Raw genomic sequence first — 22,938 nt, forward strand, 5'->3', positions numbered from 1 at the left:
GATGTCCATTCTAAATTCATAAACCCCCCAAAAGAATAAAAGTCATTCTGGGTTCGCTTTTCTGAATCAAAGGTTTCCCTGCAAATTTAGCTTCTTGGAACCTCTCTTTTTTTGGCTTTCAGAACTATCTAGCATTCCAGCCAAAATTACTTTAAGATACAATATATAAACAATAGTAGGGTTTAGAAATTAAATGCTTCTAACTTGCCACTTTTGCAGCCACTCCAATAAACTATACTTAAATTCAAGTGCCTTATGTTAAAGTAGCAACATCCATCCCCTACTTCCTTAAAATATCAATTAACAAGGTTCTTAAACAAACTTAAAGCTGTTACATGAGGAAGGACTGGGAAGACTACTGAAAGAGGAATGAGAGATAATCTTGTTATATAAAAGAACCATCTGGTGAACCTAATCACACTCATGTTGAATTACATTAAACAATTTAAGCACTTTAAAACTAATACTTTAAATATAACCCTTTAAAAATAACAATAGCATATTACCTTAAGTTCTATGGTAAATGTCAACACATCTGTCATGATTGGTGACAGGTAATGTTTACTCCGCTTAGCTCTTAGAGGAGTTAAAGTACATTACTAGCAACCATAGATAAACAACCAAAGTATGATTATTCAACATTTGGCTATTATATTCTATTGGATCATATGTGTTCAAAGGTATTTAACAGTGTTTGCGTGGGTGTGGAAGGCAAAAAGGAAAAATGGCTAAGATAACTCACAAAAATGTTCTCAACTGTTGGGAGTACTTCATTAAAAACAATCAATTTACAGCCAATGAGGTGGGCTTCCCTGGTGGTGCAGTGGTTAAGAATCCGCCTCCCAATGCAGGGAACACAGGTACGAGCCCTGGTCCGGGAAGATCCCACATGCCGTGGAGCAACTAAGCCCATGCGCCACAACTACTCAGTCTGCGCTCTAGAGCCCGCGAGCCACAGCTACTGAAGCCCCTGCGCCTAGAGTGCATGCTCCACAACAAGAGAAGCCACCGCAATGAGAAGCCTGCGCACCGCAACAAAGAGTAGCCCCCACTCGCCGCAACTAGAGAAAGCCTGTGCACAGCAACAAAGACTCAACGCAGCCAATAAATAAATAATAAATTCTAAAATAAATAAATAAAGCCAGTGAGGTGGTGGAAACAGGATAAAACAAAAGAACAGAAAATAAAGAATAGATTGAAAATGCCCTAATTCAAAATAAAATACATGAGCTAAACTAACTTATGAAAACTTTATTAGAAAGAAACTTAGTGATGCTTTCCTCCAGCTAGTTATGCAGGAGAAATGATTGAGGAATGAGGGTTGGCAGGGTAGCATCTTATAAAAAATATCCTTGAATCTTTCAGTGGTTAGAACAAAGAACTAGTGCCTAGAGAGAACTGGGGGAAAACCGGGACTACTGCTGGAAAACCATGCGAAGATATAATTCCAAGTATCAAAAAATCAAAAAAGCCCTAAGTCACCTGCCTGGTGATAGCCTAGGGTTGTTCAACACAGATTTCTGCATCTAAAAGAAGGGTGCCAGATGAAAGTATATTAAGAAATTAATTATAAACATAACTAAGAAGTAGCAAATAATAATAGCAAAAAAAAATGACACTCCAATCAGGGTCTAAGTTTTAATGCTTTACCCTTGCTTTAAAATACATACCTCATTTAATATAACCTATTTTTAATGGATGAATTTGATACAAGTTTGTTGTTTAGTTTAAGCAAATTGCTGGAATTAAATCAATAGTTCTGGGGCCTCGTTATCAGTATCCAAAGAGATCTGGATTCACCTTAAGAAAGATTCACTATTACTTTCAAGTTGTAAATGGCTGGTGTTACATGAGAAAAACAAAACTGGCATTACATGAAAAGCCAGTTCTTGATAGTTGGTGGCTCAAATTAAACTGACAACATGGTCCCAATAAATACCTAAAGATTAAAATATACTGTTTCAAGGGTGGCACAGTAATTAGGCATAAATAAAGTAGCATAAAAGATGTCAGGGAAAAATATTCAGTTTCATAAATCCTTTCAATAAATATTTAATCAAGCATCTAGTATATAGCAGGCATCAATGGTGAGGCCCCAAAAGAGACAGATCATGCCCTATAAAAAGTATGCATGCGTTAGGACAAAAAGGTCTTTTGTCATCAGCCTATCCCAGTCTAACAGGAAATGAGGCACATTACTAACTAGTAATGATTTGCTGGCTACTCTGAATTGGAACTATAACTATAGATCCCACGAAGTGCAATCTCTGGGTGTGTGTATGTGTGTGTGTGTTGGAGGTGGGGGTGGGGAGTAGTGAGATGAAATTAAGCAAATTTAACCTTACATACAGTGATTAAAATATTATAGCATCCATTTCCCTACAAATGACTCTGGAAATTTTTGAAATCCCAAATAAACATTTAAATATATAACAAAATAACTTTTAAAAGTTTCAGTCTCTAATATTTAAGGCTAAGTAGATATAAAAGATTTAATTTAGATGTAAAAGGTTTTCATTTAAAACTCCTTTAGTGTTTGTTTCTCACTAGTATCATGGGTTTAAAAAGTTTTTAAATCAAATTATATATGTACTCCACATAACTTAGAAACTAAAAAATATGTACATGAACATTTCAAAAAATTTCAGAGATAACCTGATATCCAACCCATCTGCTCATTAAATGAAACCTTACAGCACTCTTAACTAATTTAGCTAAAACATCAATAATTCCCAAAAAGGTACTGTGGAGAAGAAAAAGTGAAAGATTACTGAATTTCACCTTTTACTAAAAAAATTATAATTCCACTTGCCAATTTCAGAATAGGGTAAAAATAAAACTGAGAGATTATTTTTCAATGTTCAAAAGCAGTACAAAGGTAAAGTAAAAATTAGGCCCAAGATTAGATCTTTTTCTAACAATACTGCACTTTAATACTAAGTTCAGAAAATCCTAAAAACAAAGGGCTGAACATTATATATGAGGAAAACACATAAAAGTGGCGCATTCTAAGACATATGGCTCCAAATTAAGCGTTCATTTGTTCTCATAAAGAACAGCAAGAAAGGGAAAAAAAAGAAATAAAAGTAAATATTTACAAAGAACTCAGATTAAGGATAATGTATGTGTATGAAATATTTTAAGCTCTGAAATTAAAAAAAAAAAAAGACTGGTATCCAGAAAACTGTTTATTATGTACTTAAAAAGGAAAGGAAAAAAAATGTAGTCCTGATAAATGGCGCTTTCACTATAGTTCTCATCGATCAATCTTATAATCCATCAAGTGGACAGACAGAAACCACCCAATCATTATTCAGTTGGTTACAGATGTGAAATGTTTTCAGTTTCTTTATACCAGCACAAAACAGTAAGTGACAGGAAGTGGAGTATAGATAATTTATCAAATACTTTTGATTAAACACAATTTCCTTTTAAAAACATACTTACAGCATGTTTTATACATATACTATTACCACTAAATAGCAACATGACTATGAATTTTTTTCTATTTCACTTAGCACAATAGAAAATAATATAAAATTATCATTAATGAAAAAATACAATAAGAAGATTCACTATGTCACATATACGATTAGACAAGTAAGAGCAACATACCAGTCTAGCCTTCTACAAACTTTAGAAGTAAACCAGCATATTATTTCAAGTTGACTACCATATACTAACATAAATTTAATACTGAAAAGTGTACATTAACAACTGCTTGGAGATATCAGAATTTTAGCTTAACTTTCTCTTGGCATTATGAACTGAAAGCCATACCCAAATTTTGAAGCAATGTCATACACTTGTTTTTCATGTTGAAGAACCTTCTCACGGTCCCCCTCAAACAGTAATGTAGCGACACTTAGCTGATTTGGATCAAATCCTTTAAACTACAAAAGAATATTATTATTACAGATAAGTCTTAGCCTACAAAATAGTAAATCAAAACACATTTTGCTCTTTTTTTCTTCTGATCTGAGCTCAAACATACCAGCTCTTCAAAATCTGAGCTTTGGAACTTTACATGTCAATCAAAAAGAATGCTTAATGTACCTATTTAGGTCATCACAATAGAACAGCACTCAGGAAAAACACTTCATTTTACAGTATGCCAAGGTATCAATTATAATGATATATTGGTATGGAAATACAACAAATTAACTTGTAAGAATTATAACTGTACCAAAGAATCAAATAAAACTACCAAAATGACAGAACATAATAAAGTAGCAGGATGTTGGGGGGGAGTAAAAACCAGCAGCACCCTTACATATATACCACCAATAACTTCTTATTAAGTATTATTTTCAAAGGAGACCTTATGTATAAAACAATATAAAACATCTAAGAATAATCTTAAAAGGAAATACATAACTTCATTAGGAAAACATGTCTTAAAAAAAGATGAGAGAAATGTATGTTCCCAAATGCATAAACTAAGTATTATAAATCGGTCGACTTTTGCCCAAATTAATATACTAGTTTATTCAAATTTTAATAAAAACCTCAATGAGCTTCCTAAAATGATGAAGAGTTTCTAAAAATTTTCCAGGATACTGAACAGGTAGATAATGGTGATAACAAGGAAAATTCTGAAAAAATAAGAGGGAGAACTAGATCTACAGCAATTAAATCCATTTAATTTTTCAAGAACAAAAGCTCATTAAACAAAAGCTCTTTTCAAGAACAAAAGCTATTACATAAAAATGTCTTTTTCTTATATAAGTATACGAGAAGATGTCTTAGACATGGCAAACCAATATAAGAAAAGCAAGGGGCTTCCCTGTTGGCGCAGTGGTTGAGAGTCCGCCTGCCGATGCAGGGGACACGGGTCCGTGCCCCGGTATGAGAATCTGGGAAGATCCCACATGCCGCAGAGCGGCTGGGCCCATAAGCCATGGCCGCTGAGCCTGTGCGTCTGGAGCCTGTGCTCCGCAACGGGAGAGGCCACAACAATGAGAGGCCCACGTACAGCAAAAAGAAACAAAAAACAAAAATGAGAAGCAAGGACAGGTTAGTTAATGATGCTGTCACAACTAGTTAGCAATCAGGAGAGCAAGAGGTGAAGATTAACTTAGTTTTTTATCTCACATCATAAAACTGAAATAAAGTCAAACAGTAATAAAGACAAAAAGTTTTAAAATTCCTTTTTAACAAATAAGTGAGAGAGAGAAGAAAATGGTCCTAATCATAGTTCTGGAGGAAGACAGGCTTTTCTAAGCTTAAAAGTAATTAAATAATCAAAGGAAAGATATAAAAATTAGAAACTTTTGCACTGAAAGAAAAAGAAAGAAAAGAAAGAAACCTTACTAAAAAGGAGTCAACTGACTGGAAAAATTATTTACAACATTTATGAAAAAGGCATCTAATAATTCCATTTTTCAAAAGGCACACAGCAAGGCATTAAACCATTCCCCCCACACCCCCCAAAAAGAACAAACAGAAGTCGTTTGTTTGACGTTGCTACCCCTAGCAAAATAACCACATTCAACTAATTCACAAAAAATTACATCTAGGAAATACAGGGAAATGGTCAGTCTCATTAGAGTTTCAAGAAATATCAACTAAAATAAAATACTATTTCCCCCCTGGATTTACTAAATTTAAAACAAAACAAAACAAAAAATCCCATATGTACTAGCAAGGATGCAATCCAAAAATGACACATATGCATTGTCATGTGTCAAAAGTTTTAAAAAATGAATACTTTTATTCCACTTCTAGATATCTACTATGAAGGAAAAAATTCAAACTATAAAAAATGTTATATGCTAAAACTGTTCAATGAAGTGTTATTTTTAGGAACTTCAAATCCGGGAAAGCTTTTATATTTTCTGAAATTGAATGCATAATTGATTTACTTGATTAAATATTTACTCCAACATAAAAAAATAACAATTATGAAATGTACACAGCAACGTGGAAGAACATAGGTGTGTGTGAGGAAGAGAAATCAGAAAAAATTAATATCCTAAGCATTAAAAAAAATTCTTACCTTTGTAATATAAAACTTTTTTAATCCATCCAAAAATGATGTAAAAATAGAGGAAACCTGAGGTTTGAGAGCATGACCTAAGAAGAAAAAAAAGTTCATATTTTAAGTTAATAGCAAACTAATTTATCTATGTTTTTCATAAAAGCAAGAGGCTACTTTAACTTAGTATCCTAAAAGAAAGTGAACATTTCCATGACTTTAGTTTTTAAAATCTCCTATGTTATACATATAACACATTGGTATTAAGATCTACATCTTTTAAAAAGTCACAAACAACTTTTTGTTTACCAAACTCCTTCTTGGGTTTTTTTTTAAACTCAAATTACTATATGTAATTACTACTACACATAGTTTAGGTTATCTTTCAATGGCATAGTTTATACATAGTAAAATCACTTCATTAATTTTTATTTCATTAGGAACACCCAATGGTGGCTAGTTCTACTTTTATTTTTTTTAATTATGCAGAAACCATTCAGAACTATAACCAAATATGGAGTCAATGCCAAGTTTAAGATTGTTTCTTAATTAATTCTTAATTCATCCAGAATTGTTGGCATAAAACTAGTAATTGCTTCCTTAATTATACCCAGAGAGTTAAAATTGCCAAAAAAACATAAATGGTGTCTCAGAGTCTGTTAAATTAACATCGTTGCCTGCGGATTAAGCTTAATTGAGTAAAAGTCTTTTACTGTTTTCTCATTGTTTTCAGAATAGCAACTTCTTAACTCCCATGACTATAACATTTAAGAGTCAAGCATCTGGCCTTAGTACTGTGAGCCCAATTCAGAAAAATTTGGCACACCATTTATATAGCATTTTTATAAAGACTTTTAAAGCCTCTAGTAAATCTAAAATTATCTCCAAATAAAACATTTATTTTTTAAAAAAAGGCTTTAAGGTTTTGGGATTTTGTTTATTTTTAAAGTGTAGATCCCTTCTTTTAAAATAGGTGCAAACTAGCTTTTTAGAAGGAAAAAAGGGGGGGTTGAGAGAGATATTTCTGGAGGAAAAATCACTTGCAGTCTTTTTTTCCATTCATCTATTTTTTTAAAGTGAGAATCTGAATCCGTAATATTTATTACATTCTTACAGATTATAATAAAAAACTATATTACATAAAAGACCAAGTAACCAAATAAATCTTAACCAGAAGCTAAGAGTTAGGTAACCATGCTATAACCAAAGCGAAAAACAAACAAACAAAAAATAAAGAGCAGATGACATAGACACGAACCTAGCAATCTTTTTGAGATCCTGGATCACAAGAGGTTTGTTTGGGATTTTTTTTTCTTTCATGGTAACCTGTCAGAAATGTTCTCTAGCATAACCAGTGTTTTTAAAAGATACCATTTCTAGCATGTATAAAGTTAAAGGTAACACATCATCAAAATATTCACTCACTGTCCCAAATGGAATTCAGCCTACTTTAACAGCAACTGGAAACAAATATATACACATAAATGTGTGAGTGTGTGTATCTGATCCTCATAAAAGACTTCTGGTCCACATATTTTTACACAATGTATGAAGATTCCAAATATTACTACTCCAATATGGAATAATCCTTAAGGGTATATGTTCATCTTATCACACTGAAATTTAAATGCACAACTTCTATTAACACTACTGTGAGTTAGGCACATATATGCCTAATACTGAGTGACGTGATACCCTGATGGAATATGCTTCAAGCATAATTATTGCAAAAGTGATACTAACTTTTAAGTGGGTCAGGTATTAGTATTAATTAAGAGGATATTAGGGCTTCCCTGGTGGCGCAGTGGTTGAGAGTCCGCCTGCCGATGCAGGGGACACGGGTTCGTGCCCCAGTCTGGGAAGATCCCACATGCCGCGGAGCGGCTGGGTCCGTGAGCCATGGCCACTGAGCCTGCGTGTCCGGAGCCTGTGCTCCACAACGGGAGAGGCCACAACAGTGAGAGGCCCGCGTACGCAAAAAAAAAAAAAAAAAAAAAAAGAGGATATTATTATCTTTTACTTATTCTTAAATTAATGTTGCCTACCGAACCAATTACATTCTAAACATATTCCAGCTATTGTGTTTTATTTTATATAGAAAACAAAGGAACTAGTTCCTAAATTTACTAGCTAGACAGTTTGATTAGTGATTTTTTTTATTGTTACAGTGTTAATTAAATAATTTTAAAGGATTCTATAAATCCTTATGTTTCAAGGAAGTGCTCCAAAGCACTGGAAAAAGTAGGGCTTTGGGGTCAGACAGATTTGGGTTCAACCCCAGCGCCACATATAACTTGTGGACTTTGGCCAAAGTATTTAGCCTTTGAATTGTTTATAAATTGGAAATACAACCTTGAGGGATGGTTGTGTGCTACTGATAATGTGCTTAGCACTACCCTATATGCTATTCAAGATTTGTTTACCCTCTTTTGCTAATTTGATGATTAAGTCAATCAACATGTGTCTGTTATGTGACAGGTGCAGGACACATAAAAATGAATAAGAAACATCTCCCAAATTTGACAAACATTAGTTCACAGGGAAAATATGTAGATCGTTTCAATGTACTCAATGATATATATCATTTCAATATACTGAAAATGTATCATTTCAATATAATATATTGAGTTGTGTCAAGGAGAGGGGTGATAATAAAAATATTAACAACTAATAATAAGGCTTGTGCTTTGTTAACAACCAATACGGTACAAACATTGACCAATCAGCCATACAGTTGGTACAAGGTCCCAGACACCCCTTGCTGTGCTAAGAGTTATTTAGTTGGTTGATCATGAAGTCATGGCAGGATATGTAGGTGGGAAAGCTTCAATGAATACTGAGAAATCAAAAAGGTTACAGACTGCCAAGAAGCATGATCAGATCTGTACTGCTAAAGGATCACTTTGGTGGCCAAGTAAAGGGCAGGAGAGGAGACACACTAAAGACTAGCGAGAGTAGAACCAACATTAGAGCATGTTCCTAGGTACAGTAATGAGAATGTGGAACAGGGATGACAGATAACCAAAAGGATCTTTCTTTGAACCTACATTTAAATTGTTATAGATCCCAGTTATAAATAAAATCTGGCCATATCATAATTAGTTTTACATAGATGTCTATGTCCAACATAGTTTACTATCATTATAGCATATAAACGGATAACACAGTCTTATTAATCAGATAGATACATGGCTCTCTTCAAACCTAGATCTCTGAATGCAGGCCAAAATACACAGGAGTCTTGGTTTTCATTTGATTTAACTATTTCATCATTTATAGGACACATTTATCTTAAACTTTTATCAGCAGTATAGTATTTTGAAAGTAATTTACTTAAAGAAATAAAAGCTGTGACTTAGAAGAATCTAATTTTAAAACGAACCCTTGATATGTTATCAACCTGAGTTCCTTAGTTCAATTTCTATATAATTATGATAATCATTCTTCCCTAAATTAAAATCTAAGCTACTTGTACACCAAAGAAAAGCCTGCCTAACTTGGCCTTTAGTATTTATTATTGAACAATCATTCTGGGACTATTTTGAGGGTACGTAAAGTCTATAAACTTAAATCCCAAACTAAATTTCAGCATATGGAAAAATTCAGAAGCAGTAAAACTAGAATTGATAAGATGATAAATCGTGTCAGAAAGTTTAATACTTTAAGCAAAATAGGAAGAAAAAGAAACATGGTTAACTCTTACTGAATTCTCCACCTGAATATTCCATGGTCAACTTAAACACAACCCATTTGTAATGTCTTTTCCCCAAAATCATCTCTTCTTCTAGACTGTCAATCAATCAGACATCAGGAGTTGCCCTAAACTCTTCCCTTTATTTAACCTTCCACATCCAGTTGGCAAACTGTTCTTTGGAATATCTATTCTTTACTCTCTATCTCCACTGCTGCTGCCTTGAACAAAGCCCCCAGTATTTGCCTTTTTAACCATTTCAACTCCTCCTTCATGCTTGCACCATCCTAATCCATCCTGCATAATGCTAGCAGAATGAGCTTTCTTTCTATAAAGCTGATTTATTGTATTCCCTCTACAAAGATATCCCTCTTCTGACAAGATAAAACCCAAATCTATCCTGCAAAGCCCTAGTCCACCCATCCAGCTTTATCTCTTGTAACCACTTTCACCCTACAGGCTGTTTGAGCCACACAGAACTATCTGAAGAAGTTCAAACACACCATTAAGGTTTTACAATTTCATATTTTTTGCTGATAAGTGAACAAAAATTTGGTAGGAAAGAAGAGACTGTCTCAGGCAAACTTCTATTCACCTTTTAAGATTTTCTCTAAGCATCACTCCTTCAAGGAGGCTTTCCCCACGCTCTGCCTCAATCTCAAGCAAAATCAAGTAGGATCAACACCTCCTTCATCTGCACCAGGGTATCCAGTGCAGTCTTCTTTCACATCACCTCTAACACTCCCGCACTCATTCATTTATACAACTGTCTGTCCTCATTAGACTGAGAACTTCCTGAAGGACAGGAGCTATGACATTTATCTTTCTAGCTCTGTACTCAGTACTCTTCCTGGCACATAACTGGTGTTTCATAAGTTTTTGTGGCTTAGTGAGCAGATTTTTAAAGTACCATTCCTTACTTACCAAACTGAAATTGCTGGTTGTCCATGAGGCGAATAGATGCAGGAGCACATCTCTGTTTTAAAAAGATTAAAAAAATGTGATACAAATTTAATACAGTAAAGAAGCTAGAGAGGTAGAAAATGAACGTCATCTTTCTGTATTTGAGATTAAGAGCTTAGTTCCTAAGGACACATACAGGAAAAAAAATGTTAACTTTTTATATAGTTTTATGACAACAAATAAAACATCAGTGGCTTCTATAAAGTATTTGGAGAGAAGAAATCTATGTACATAATATATATATATACATACACATGTTGCCAGATCTTTAATTTATCTGCAGCAAGATCTGCTTAATGCCTAGCAAAGACCTGTGGAAATACCTAAAGGAAATATTAGGCCTCAAAGTAGATTATTTTAAAACAAAGTAGAAAACTTATAAACTAAAATCAATGCCTAGAGCATTATGCCACTGATGAACTATAATGGGTCACTGCGCTCTTATACTCTTTTAAAATGAGGAAGATGGTGGTGGCATTTTTGTGGGCCAAAACACTTTAAAAATTTAACTGAGATGTCTTCATAGATAAGGACTTGTTCTTTCTTTTCATTGCTTCTCATAATCCATTTTAAATAGAAAAACTATCAGACAATGTGCAGAATTCTAAGATCTTTCAAGGTTACTTGTATGAAAACAGCAACAAAACTTGAAGCATAACATTATGTATCTAAAACATCTAAAACTGCACCTGTGTTATATTTATCTAGGCACACACTAAAAGCTGCAAGGAAAGAAAAATGAAGAAAGCAAATATTCAAATTAACTTTGTGATGCTACAACACTACCATACAAACACTAGCAAGGTTTAAGTTAGCTACAGTTTTTCCAAAGAATTTAAGTGAGATTTACCCTAAATGGGATTTTTATATTCTATGCAACTTTTTAACATGGTTAAACTTCCACCAAGAAGCTGCTTTCAGACCACAAAATTTTGACTGTCATAAACTTTTTAAACATTTATCTTCTGAATAACATTTATCAATAAAATATCAACACAATGCTGAGATTTATAAAAATAGAATCACTCAAAAGAACAAAACTTATATATACCTTAACTGTGTGTTATAACATTTTTGCTATTATGTGCTTTTAATTGAACAAATACTTAATTTTATAAAACCACTCATAATACATACTTTATTTTACCCAACAAAATGACTGGTTAGATTCTTATTTTGAACACTGTATAATTTATTTCCTCATCTTTGATACTAAAGGTGAGATAATACAATCTATATTTTTAAAAAGTCATTGCCAAATCTGAAGAACAATATTAGGTAATTTATATGCTTAACATAACAATAACCTATTGCCTTACATTTTATAGAATCCTATTGTGTACAAGCTGTTTTCATATGTCTTTATTTAATATAAGAAACAACTCTGTCGGGGTAGCACAACTGGTATTATCCTCATTTTACAGATGAGGATGTAAGAACCAGAGAGACTAAAAGACATGCCTGAGGTCAGATGACTGTAAAACAGTAAAGATAGAACTAGGACCAAGATATCCTGACAGCTAGATGAACGATATTTCAAATACGCCACACAGCCTCAAAAAAAATAAAAAAATTAAAAATCACAAAAGACACACACATACTTACACACACAGAGCTTTCAAGTCACATTTGAAACAAAAATTACATGAAAACCATCTTACTTGCTATTTTGCGGTGTTAGTAAAAGTACATTTATAAAATAAAATAAAAAATCTACAACCTGAGTACTTTCAAACCTTGATATAAACGTATCTTTGTAGTTGGGTTAATGCTTCTAAAAACATTACCAGTTTCCAAAATACTAAAGGAAAATCAATTTTCCTGAAACATTTTTATTAAAACAGGCACATCAATTTCAAATAAAACAAATAAAGCCTGAGTAGACCACGTTTCTTTTCTTCATAAAATAAACAGAATATCACATAACATATGTATTTATATGTTTGGGCTTAAGCACACCAGTAAAATATGAGAAAGAATTCAGAGCCATTCTGTCATTATTAGAAAAAAAACTTTTAAATTCCTACCAACAACTTGTAAATTCCATCTCTTACTGCCACTCAGATTCTACTTCACCTGTATCTATAGCAGGTGTTATTAATGAAAACAGCCCACATAAGCACACATATAACAGAAAATGGAAAAAAAGCATATTACATTTATAGTAAATTTCTAGTGGAATTCAATCTCTGAAATAACTAAAATACAATATGTAGGCCTTGATAAGATCTTAGTTTGAAAGACTATCCACAAAATACATTTTGGGGACAACTGGAATAATTGATTATAGAATGAATACTAGATGGCATTAAGAAATTACTGCTGGACTGACACAGAGAACAAACTAGTGGTTATCAGCTGGAGTGGTGGGGTGGATATAGGGGTGGAGAAGTTGGAGGTACAATCTATTGGGTGTAAGACAGGCTCAAGGATGTATTGTACAACACAGGGAATACAGCCAATATTTGGTAGTAATTATAAATGGAAAGTAGTCTTTAAAAATTGTACAAAAATTTGAAAATTAATTTAAAAAAAAGAAAACCAGGGAAAAAAGTACTGCTGATTTTCTCATTTCCCACCAGGAAGAGGAATTAACCAAAGGCTCAGCGTGCCCTGCCGGAACCAGATTAGGGCCTGAAGCAATCCGGAGGTTTTGTGGCCAGCTCACAAGAAAGCGAGTTGAAGAAAGGAGCTCAGGGGCACTGTAATTCACAAACCTGCAGAGTTATAAATGACAGCTATCATCCACAATAATGGTATTGTGGCTATAAAAAAGAACACCTTAATTTTCAGAAGATATATACTGAAGTATTTGGAAGTCAAATGTCATAATGCAACTTAATTTCAAATGGTCAAGGAAAAATACACAAATATGTAAAACAAACAGCAAAAAGTCAGTAATTTTTGCATATACAAGATGAATATACAGGTGACCACTGTACTATTCTTTCAAAGTTTGTGTATGCTTAAAATTTTCAAATAAAAGTTGAAAAAATAAGTGAGAAACTTGCTTCAGGGCACTTGCTACATACAGCAACTGATATTCAACTATATTGAATATGATTTTAACTTGACAGCTGAGTTATATAAACTAGTCAGTCATCCACTGCTCCTATTTATACTGAGGCAGAGTTGATGATTACATACTAATATATCGAAAAAAGAATTAAAAGCTATAGAAAGCTTTTTGTATCTAGATAATAAATATTAAATTCACTTTCAACACTGACTTTTAAAAATTATCAAAATCAAACCAACAGCTTTAGTAAGTCTCATGTTTTAATAGTGCCACATTTTTTAAAAAGTCAGTGAATGGAGTTTTTCAGTTATTGTCACAAGTAAATTCTCATAAGCAAAGCACAGCATCAAGATTGCTTTAGATTCTCCAGTAAATAATCTGTAAGTAACTATGCATCATTCTAAAAATACAAAGGAGGAAAAGTTTCTTAGAATTTTAAATCAGAAGTCATGACACCTAATTAAATAGGAGTCCTTATAATCAAAAAGCCAAAATAATATTACTATTCTTAAAAAACATTCAAACTAATTACTATGCTTACAGTTAAGATTAGGTTATATTTTAATGCTATAAAACTACTTTGGTAAGTAAAAAAAATTCAAAATAACTCCTTTAAAAGTTAACGACATCACAAATTCTGAGAATTTGAGCTCTAAATTCAATCCCGTGCTATACAATTATGCTCTGCTAGAGTATTCCATAGATGAGGAAAGGGGAAAAGGGTCCTTGAGTTAAAGTGACCCCTGGTGGTAGGTGATCAGAACTAACCTGAGAGGGGATATTCTTACCTAGAAATTTTAATGGTGGGTTGATGATACATTCAGGGTATTTAAGGAACACTCAAACAAAAATTGCTTACTTGAAGTGGAGTTAATGAAATAACTGATTTTGTTTTTATTATGATAAATGCACTCTGACTAAAATCGCTTAGGTCACCTGCTTGTACTTTATACTTTAGTAAATAGTCTAAAAAAATCATATGAGAAATTCATTATGGACTAATAAATAAATATCAATATCTTTGTTTTATCTGAGCAAAGAAGAAATAAATAAACCACAGTGACCTCAAAGCATGGGTATATGACTGACTAAGTCAAATTGCTGCCAATTTCTTCACTTTAATGACGCTACAACCAGGAATTTACTTGAATACGTAACCTGAAAAATAAAAAACAACCACTCTAATTAGTCTTATAAGAAACACATCAAAAGATTTCTGCAAAATTTGTTTTTATGGAACTAAGTCATATTGCTTTCTTGTCACAGGGAAAACCAGAACTCGCACTTCAGATGAGACACTTTGTTCGAGGAGGTATCTTAGTTTACTAGCTACTGGCGAAAGAAATTCAATATTAACATGTTTCATACGTCTGCATGATTTCTTCTAACTTCATAAGGATAAACTATAAAATATAAGCACTGAGTGGCAGTCCTCTATCTCTGGTATCTTGGTTAAAAAATGAATAATCTTTGAATTGAAAAGGTTTGTTTTTTCAAGGAGTAAATCAAACTTTCAGTATAGACTCTGGAATGGCCTTAGTTCCTGAGCCTTAAAACTATTCTGGGGATAGTCTACTAACATACTGTATCAGAAGCTAATGCTTCAATACCAAACCCCTTGTATATGGCTATACAAAAATTTAAGCACAGAAAATTTTATCATGATATGCAGTATCTTTGGTGACTGTTAGAAGACAGAAACCATGTCTATTTAACTTACATAATATCAACTGCACTATGTTGGATATAAAGTTAAAAACATACTCTCCCACATAAAAAACACAATAAAATAATTGATATTAATTTAATTAATAAATTAATTTTAAAAGTCCAAAAAAAGGATATGTAAAAGAAGAGAATTCTGTTAAATCAAATTTCTAGGTATAAAAGCTTAAAATGTAGACAGAATTAGTTCTTCCTCTAATAATAAATTGGAATTGACACCACAGATGAAATCATGCAATATTTAAGGCTACTGGTAAACTGGTTAATCCTATTAGAAAGGATACACTGGTTTATAGCCAGGAATCTACACTGTAAACAAGAACTTTTTTAGCAAGAGAATTATCTCTTCGTTTTAAAGAATGAAACAAATACATAATACAGGGTAGATATTTCCCTCCACTTATGTTAAGGGAAGGGGCAAAAGTTAATGCCAAACAGTCTCCTGGTCAAAATTGTACATTTTCAGTTTAGTAAAGGTGTAATGACTAGAGCATGTCTCATAACTGTCCTCAAGTCTGATACATTTTGCTGGATCACACAGTAAAGAATCCAATTAACCAAACATTTGGCTAGGTTATTCTCTCTGCTTCAGAGGGAGAAAAACATGACATCAAAAAATGATTTAAAATAACAATTCCATTTTCTATATGTAACAAATTATCTCCAAGAATTATCACTTAATATAAATAAGCTTTAAATGTTTTACAATATAAGTGCTAAACCTAACTCCTTTCAATTGATTTGAACCCCTACAGGATAAATCAAGTTGAAAACAGAACAATTCAGAATTAAGATATAATAGTCTGAAGTGTCAGACATGAACTATGTATATCTTCTGAAATTACGGTCTAAACTCACTAGAAAAAAATACCCTATCAGTTTAAAATTGTTTAAAATAAAAGTGATAGTAGGTAGAAAGGGCCATCCCTTGTCAAAAGAAAAAGCTGCCTTTTAATCTGTAATTCTAAAAACCTAGTTCTGATGCTGAGAAATACAGTTTTCAGAGGAATTTGTACTAATCCATGCCACATACAGACAGTCAATGTTTCCTCATAATGGAACAAATTGGTCCTCTCTCAATACCACAAGGCATAACTCCTAAGTTTTTATTGGCAAATGGTGGGGGAAGATCCCAAACTTTGTAAATTGCCTTTGAACTTGTTTCAACATTCCATGTTCCCTTCAACCCTTGTAAAAACATACTTTCCATTTTAAAACAAACAATAAAAGAGAAAAATAAAATATTATATCTGACACTGATATTCTGATTAAAAAACACAATTTTCCCCCCTCTTGAGAAGCTACAGTAGGAAATCTACTCTCTGAGAAAATCTTAAAAGTCACTTACCCATCTACTGAGTAAAGCTGGAGATTCTACTGGACTGCCACTTATGAGATAGAATCACATTAATCTTCCACTAAATCTTCCTTTCTAGCTCCTCACAGGCAGTGAAGTACTGAAAGAGGACAATTCCTCACATGGACAAAGATCAGATGAGTGACCTTAGTAGAATCCTTCTGCTGCCAGTATAAAGTTGCTTTATTTATTTCCTTCAGTAAGAATAGTGATAAAAATATACACAGAGCCCACCTAGCTATCTGTGAACAATCATGTCCGCTCCTTTCCAAAAGATACTCATCCAAAAGCAACTTGAGTCTGAAAATAGTGCAAAAATGGAAGTGCTATGAAATGACAGTGAGGAATTACAAGCAGCCAACTCATTACTCAATCAAGAATTTGGCACAATCGTAAACCGTGTACCGTCTATTTTAATGGATCTTAATTTCCTTGCTATCAACTGAAATTCCAAATCACAAACTGAACAATGACTAGTGCCAAAACCTGATAATTTTCTCAATTTTTCTGCTTGAGAATACTGTTATAAAGCAGGGCAGCATATACAGTACCATTCTTGACACATGAGATCTGTATACTCTATAAACTAATACACAAATGTCCCTAAACATAATACATTTACCCATTTCCAGGAAAGGGAATGCCTCTCTATATGTGCAGTATAACAAGAGTAAAAAATGCAGGTTCCCCAAATAGTGGAATATTTCCAAATCCCAGTAACTATTCTTAGCAAGTGTTTCATTCATAAGAGCAACATTTGAGAATGAAATATTATCTATCTAGACTTTTCAATCAGTTTCAAGTAAGGCAAGCTTTCCAATTACATGGTATTTTTGTCTCTAAAAATTATCTACTACTAATTACAGAGAACCAAATTATTAAAACTATAGATTAGAAAGGAGCTTTCTTTTTGACCTGGTTTTTAACCACAGGGTGGCACTTTCTATCAATCATCACCTTTATTTATCCCAAGATATATATATTCAATATAGTTTTGTGTAGTGAATTTAGATTATGGTCATATTGTAAATATACAAAGAATTTTTTTAAAAACTTTTACTGATTTATGCAAAGATGAAGAAAAATGTTACCACCTGCCTTTCATTATCACAAGTAGCTCTTATCTGTTACTTTCTATCAGGGGCATATTAAATTGTAACAAAAACTGCAACAAATTGCACCAACTATTTATGTTTAAATTCAATATTTCCAATTTTAGTGAAATTATAAATTAAGGATTTTGACATATTTGTACACCATTTCTCATTAATGAAACCTAAGACAGATTTACATGTGAGTGTTTTTAATGCAGAAAAGCAGATGGAGCACTCAGGAAAGCATAAAATATGTCTACTTCTATTCCAAAGATCATATAACAACACTTTTTAACAAGTCTACTAAATCTGTGTTCAACAGAGGGGAGGTATTGTGAAGGGGCAGAGTTGGCCAAGATAGACTGAGTGTGTACTCAATAAGATCTTCTGTTAAAAATACATACAAATCAGACTAGTTTTATAAATTCTGTAATTATTTTAAAAATCTAACTTGGCATTCATGTTTATTTTGCCATAAAAAAAATGGAGGCAATAATGGTCAACTAAAAACATGCCATTCAAAACTTGAACAAGAGGGACAATATAAACTGTATCTTTAATAATAAAGCTTTTCTTGGAGGGGTATAGTCAAGCTTGACAAAGATGAAAAGTAAATAAAAATAAAAGTAGTTAACACAAAGAATGAACTACAATACAAACTGAAAACACTAGAATAAAAAATATCTCATTAAGGAAGATTTGAAATTAATCAGAAAATATTTATGGAAAATATTTGCTTTTATTTTGATTTTTAATTGGTGAATTTATGGTTATTTTCTTAAAAAGAACAAAAAAAACCCAGTTTCCCATTCTTCTAGGAATGAATTCACAGGCAAAACCATAAGGCTCTTCAAGTACTTCTTTTGTTTCTTAATACCTGAGGTATCTTAAATTCGAAGTTACTTCCTTGGCCTTTAAGTGATGGAAGGGTTTAGCAACAAGTTATCAGAACACACGTGAACTTTACTGCTCGGTGCTCAAATATTTACATCTAAAACTTATCTCCGCTCCTTTACTCAATAATTCTACTTTTAAATATTACCGCCATCTCGTTATTTTAGCAAACATAGCATAATACTAGCTCCTTAACCGTAACATAATATCCTCAAAGTTCAAGTGAATTAGGAGCTCTTAAGGATTTCAACATCACTTCTGCGTTAACACCACCAAAGTAACCTGCCACAAGTTCAAGAATGTTCATTCCATGACTATACGTGTCTTTTAAAACTCTTCCCTTTACCTAGGAGTAAGACAACCAAGATTAAGGAGCCTATGACTAAATCTTGATGAAGGGAAAAAGCAATCTAATGATAAGTAACTGAAGCTACTTGGAAATTATAAAAATTACCCTTCTCAACTGTTAGATTAGGTGATCATATAGTTGGACTTCTTAAAAGTGAGAAACTGTAAGAAAGAATGAGTGTCTCAGAAGGCAAAACTGAGTGTATGGAATAAAGAGCACTGGAAATGGTAAATATGTGGGTAAATATAACATTTTTTTTTACTCATTTTATATATTTTTAAAACATTAATAGTGGTTTGGTTCTCTTGGAATGGTATGAAGATAAGACTCAGTATCTTACAAAGTCCGCAATGAAACGGAGTACTTGCTAGATACCACTCTTTTTCCTTATCAGATCCTCCCTCCACCCTACTCTGAATACCCAGAAGCTGACCTATATGGGTCACATCAGAAAGCTACCTTGCACTCAAGATTCAAATTGGGTATAGTTGATGGGAAGTATTAAAGAACTCTGAGTTTGGAGAAAGCAAGAAGAGAGAGGCTGGAGTATATTCCCTTGACTTCCTCCCTGCTGGGAAATGTTGAAATAAGAATTTTTTCACAAACCATTATAGTTTAAACAATGAACCAAATGTCTAAAGAAACGCAAGAACTCCCACACTGATACACACAACTAACGAAGAAATAAAATTACTTGGCATTATTTAGTCTTTTTAAAACCCTTGACAATATATCCCTTTTTTTAAAGAAAGGGAAAGTGGGAATTCTTCTTAGCTTATATCTAAATATCTTGTATTATGTTATACTATATTATATTACTTACTTTAAGATATAGCTAAGGAAATATTAAAAAACAAGTAAGGCCTAGTAGCAGCACATTCTAAGAACTGATAAAGTTTGATTACTTGTATTTAATTTCTGTATTTTGGGGCCATTAATATTCAGCCAATTATTTTAATTTCAATAAATATCTTAAGAAAAATGCAATATTACTGCAATTAATCACAAAATATCTTACCCAAAAATAACTTAAGAAAACATTCAATAAAGGCAGAGACATTTGAAGCCATCAACTCAGGTACATACCTTACCTTGTCTTAAAATTGTACAGCATTCTTTAAACCAAGAAATAGATGTATAATTACTCAAAGAAATAGCAACTGAACTTAAAGGGACGATTTTACAACATTACCTTTTCATATAGAACTGGGTAAAAATCACAAATATAACACAACTAAATATGAAGATTATATGTGACATATCAAAATCAATTATGCAGCAGAATTTTTTTAAATATAAATATATATGGGTGGGTTTTTGTTTTTGTTTTTACCTGTTTTGCAATTTCTCTTAAACAGGCTACTCCTCGTTCAAAATTAGGGAAAGCTACTGAGCCATACTTTTGGTATTCAGGGATTGGTCTGATTTTTATTGTAGCTTCTGTTATCACACCAAGAGTTCCTGAAAAAGAAGGGGGAATAATCCAATATATCACATGCCGATTTTCTAAATCATATTTAAATCTACTTTATCTATTTATTCTACTAATTTATTCTATTAATCATATTTAAATCTATTTAATCTATTCTATGTGGGGAATAATGGCTAGTCAAGTCCTTCTAGAAAAACATCTAAGCAAATTTTATAATTTCTAAAAAAAGTTTTTGGAATACATTTTTCTTAGCTATGTATAAATATTTTAAAACATTTTTAAGGTAACCTTTCTCCAAAGAGGTTAATTTTAAATAGTTTTTAAAGTATTACAACTTATTAAAATTTAAATCTGAAAAACAACAGGTTTTTATATCTCATATGCATTCAAACAAAAGTATATTTTGATAGTTGAACCTATTTTTACTATGACAACAATTTATTGGGGCAAAAAGAATCTAATTTTCTATGAGAATTTAAGTTGACAGAAGAAATTAGAGAGACTATTACACTTTGCCTTTTTTCCTAAGAATTCATACGAAGAAAAGATAAAGGCAATATTAAGATGCCCTTAGAAGAAAAAAAAAACATATTTCAGAGACAAAATAGTTATAAATAGCTAACAGAAGAGGACCATCAATGAAACAAATGTCCTTTTGTTTATTACATGGAGGAGTGGAGGACAAATCAGAGAGGAAAAATGCAAGTTAAATATAACTACATGATCTAAATAGCTATGCTAAAATATTTGAAGAGACATGGTTAAAAATAATTGCATTCAAGAAGCCAAGCTTTCAAAATCAGTGCTTTCTAATGTACAAATGATATGAATTATTATTAATACTATTAAGTAAATTTTCTTAGAATCATGAAAAAAGAATGAAAGGGAAATACGAAATTATAGAACTTAATTACAATACTAGAAATAAGTTAAAAGTATCACAAAAATCAATGCTTCCAATAAATTTATAATATACCTAAAATAAAATGTTAATATATAATACTGTAGAAGATTAAAAACTACGAGTCCACAAAGAGTAAACTACATTATATCACAATATGTTTGTCACATATACAAATGATTTCCTACTTAGATAGCAAATACAACCCTATTATGATTTGTAAAATCACAAAAGCTCTGCAAACTTGACTGACTAATATTTGAATAAAAAGATAGATATATCTTGTACATTTTAAAAGACAGTAAGAGTGACTAGACTTTCTCTTTTATTTTAGCATCTTTATTGAGATATAATTCACAGACAATAAAATTCACCTATTTAAAATGTAAAATTCAATGGTTTTAAACTATTTACAGATATATGCAACTATCACTACTATCTAAGTTTACAACATTTTCATCACCCCAAAAAATAAATCCCATACCCATTTTCCCCACACACACCTCAGCCCTAGACAAACACCAGTATACTTTCTCTCCAGAAATTTGCCTATTCCGAGCATTTCATATAAATAGAATCTTACAATATGTGGCCTTTTGTGACTGGCCACTTTCATTTAAATGTTTTCAAGGTTCATCCATGTTGTAGCATGCACTAAGTACTTCATTCCTTTTAACTGCTGGATATTATTCCATTGTATGGTATGGACATTTGGGTTTCTACTTTTTTTTTTTTTTTTTAAACTCAATTACCAGCTTGTTATAAAAGGAAACAACTCAGGAACAATCAAACTGAAGAGATGCACAGAACAAAGTATGGGGGAAAAGGTGCAGAGTTCCCAAGCCCTCTCCAGATACACCACCCTCCCAGCACTTCCATGTGTTTACCAACCCAGTAGTCCTCTGAAACTCATAATTTAGGGATTTTTATGGAGGCTTCATTACACAGGCATGATGACTAAACCACAGATATGGGTGACTAATTCAACTTCCAGCTGCTCCTCTCCTCTCCTCTCCTCTCCTCTCCCCTCCCCTCCCCTCCCTAGAGGTCAGGGGGTGAAGCTGAAAGTTCCACAGGTTTCCATATTTTGGCTACTATGAATAATGCTACTACAAATATAGGTGTAAAAGTTTGTATGTGGATATATGTCTTCCTTTCTCTTGGACAGATACACGAACTTTCTTAATTTCAAAAAACCTTTGACCCTATTCCATGTAACACTCTACCTCAGCTACCTTTCCTGAGACTAAGTTCTAGGCAAGGGCAGCTAAGAGGTGAGGAGGGGCTCACTTCTTGCACCCAGCCTAAATTGGTGGGACAGAGACTCTACTTTGAGTGATGCACTAAGCCTATGGTCCCAACCCTTTGCCCTGGCTTGTAAAGGGCTGGTATCTTGCCAGGAGAAGCAAACCAAACCTACTTTCCTTCCTCCATCTCCCCAGCACTTAGTTTCTAAAGTAAGGGTGTCCTCAGAGAAAAACATGCCACTGTCCCCATACCCACCTCCACAGCCTTAGCTCAGAGATTTTGCCAGAG

The 22,938-nt window shown here is 32.8% G+C and overlaps 1 protein-coding gene across 3 annotated transcripts in view; it reads right to left on the reverse strand.

The window, feature by feature from the left end:
• The window catches only part of AGPS (alkylglycerone phosphate synthase), a 139,479-nt gene that overhangs the window by 40,605 nt on the left and 75,936 nt on the right, over nt 1-22,938 (reverse strand). For all 3 annotated transcript variants that reach the window (XM_022570098.2, XM_089915989.1, XM_022570097.3), the window contains 4 exons: nt 20,403-20,530; nt 10,593-10,644; nt 5,999-6,075; nt 3,781-3,893 (listed from right to left, as the gene is read on the reverse strand). In XM_022570098.2, coding sequence (XP_022425806.2) covers nt 3,781-3,893; nt 5,999-6,075; nt 10,593-10,644; nt 20,403-20,530 — 370 coding nt within the window. The remainder of the gene's footprint in view (nt 1-3,780; nt 3,894-5,998; nt 6,076-10,592; nt 10,645-20,402; nt 20,531-22,938) is intronic.

The sequence above is a fragment of the Delphinapterus leucas genome, chromosome 8 (assembly GCF_059928025.1).
Source record: "Delphinapterus leucas isolate spDelLeu-1000000601 "Yukka" chromosome 8, BTC_Dleu_Yukka2, whole genome shotgun sequence".
NCBI classification, from domain to species: Eukaryota; Metazoa; Chordata; class Mammalia; order Artiodactyla; family Monodontidae; genus Delphinapterus; species Delphinapterus leucas.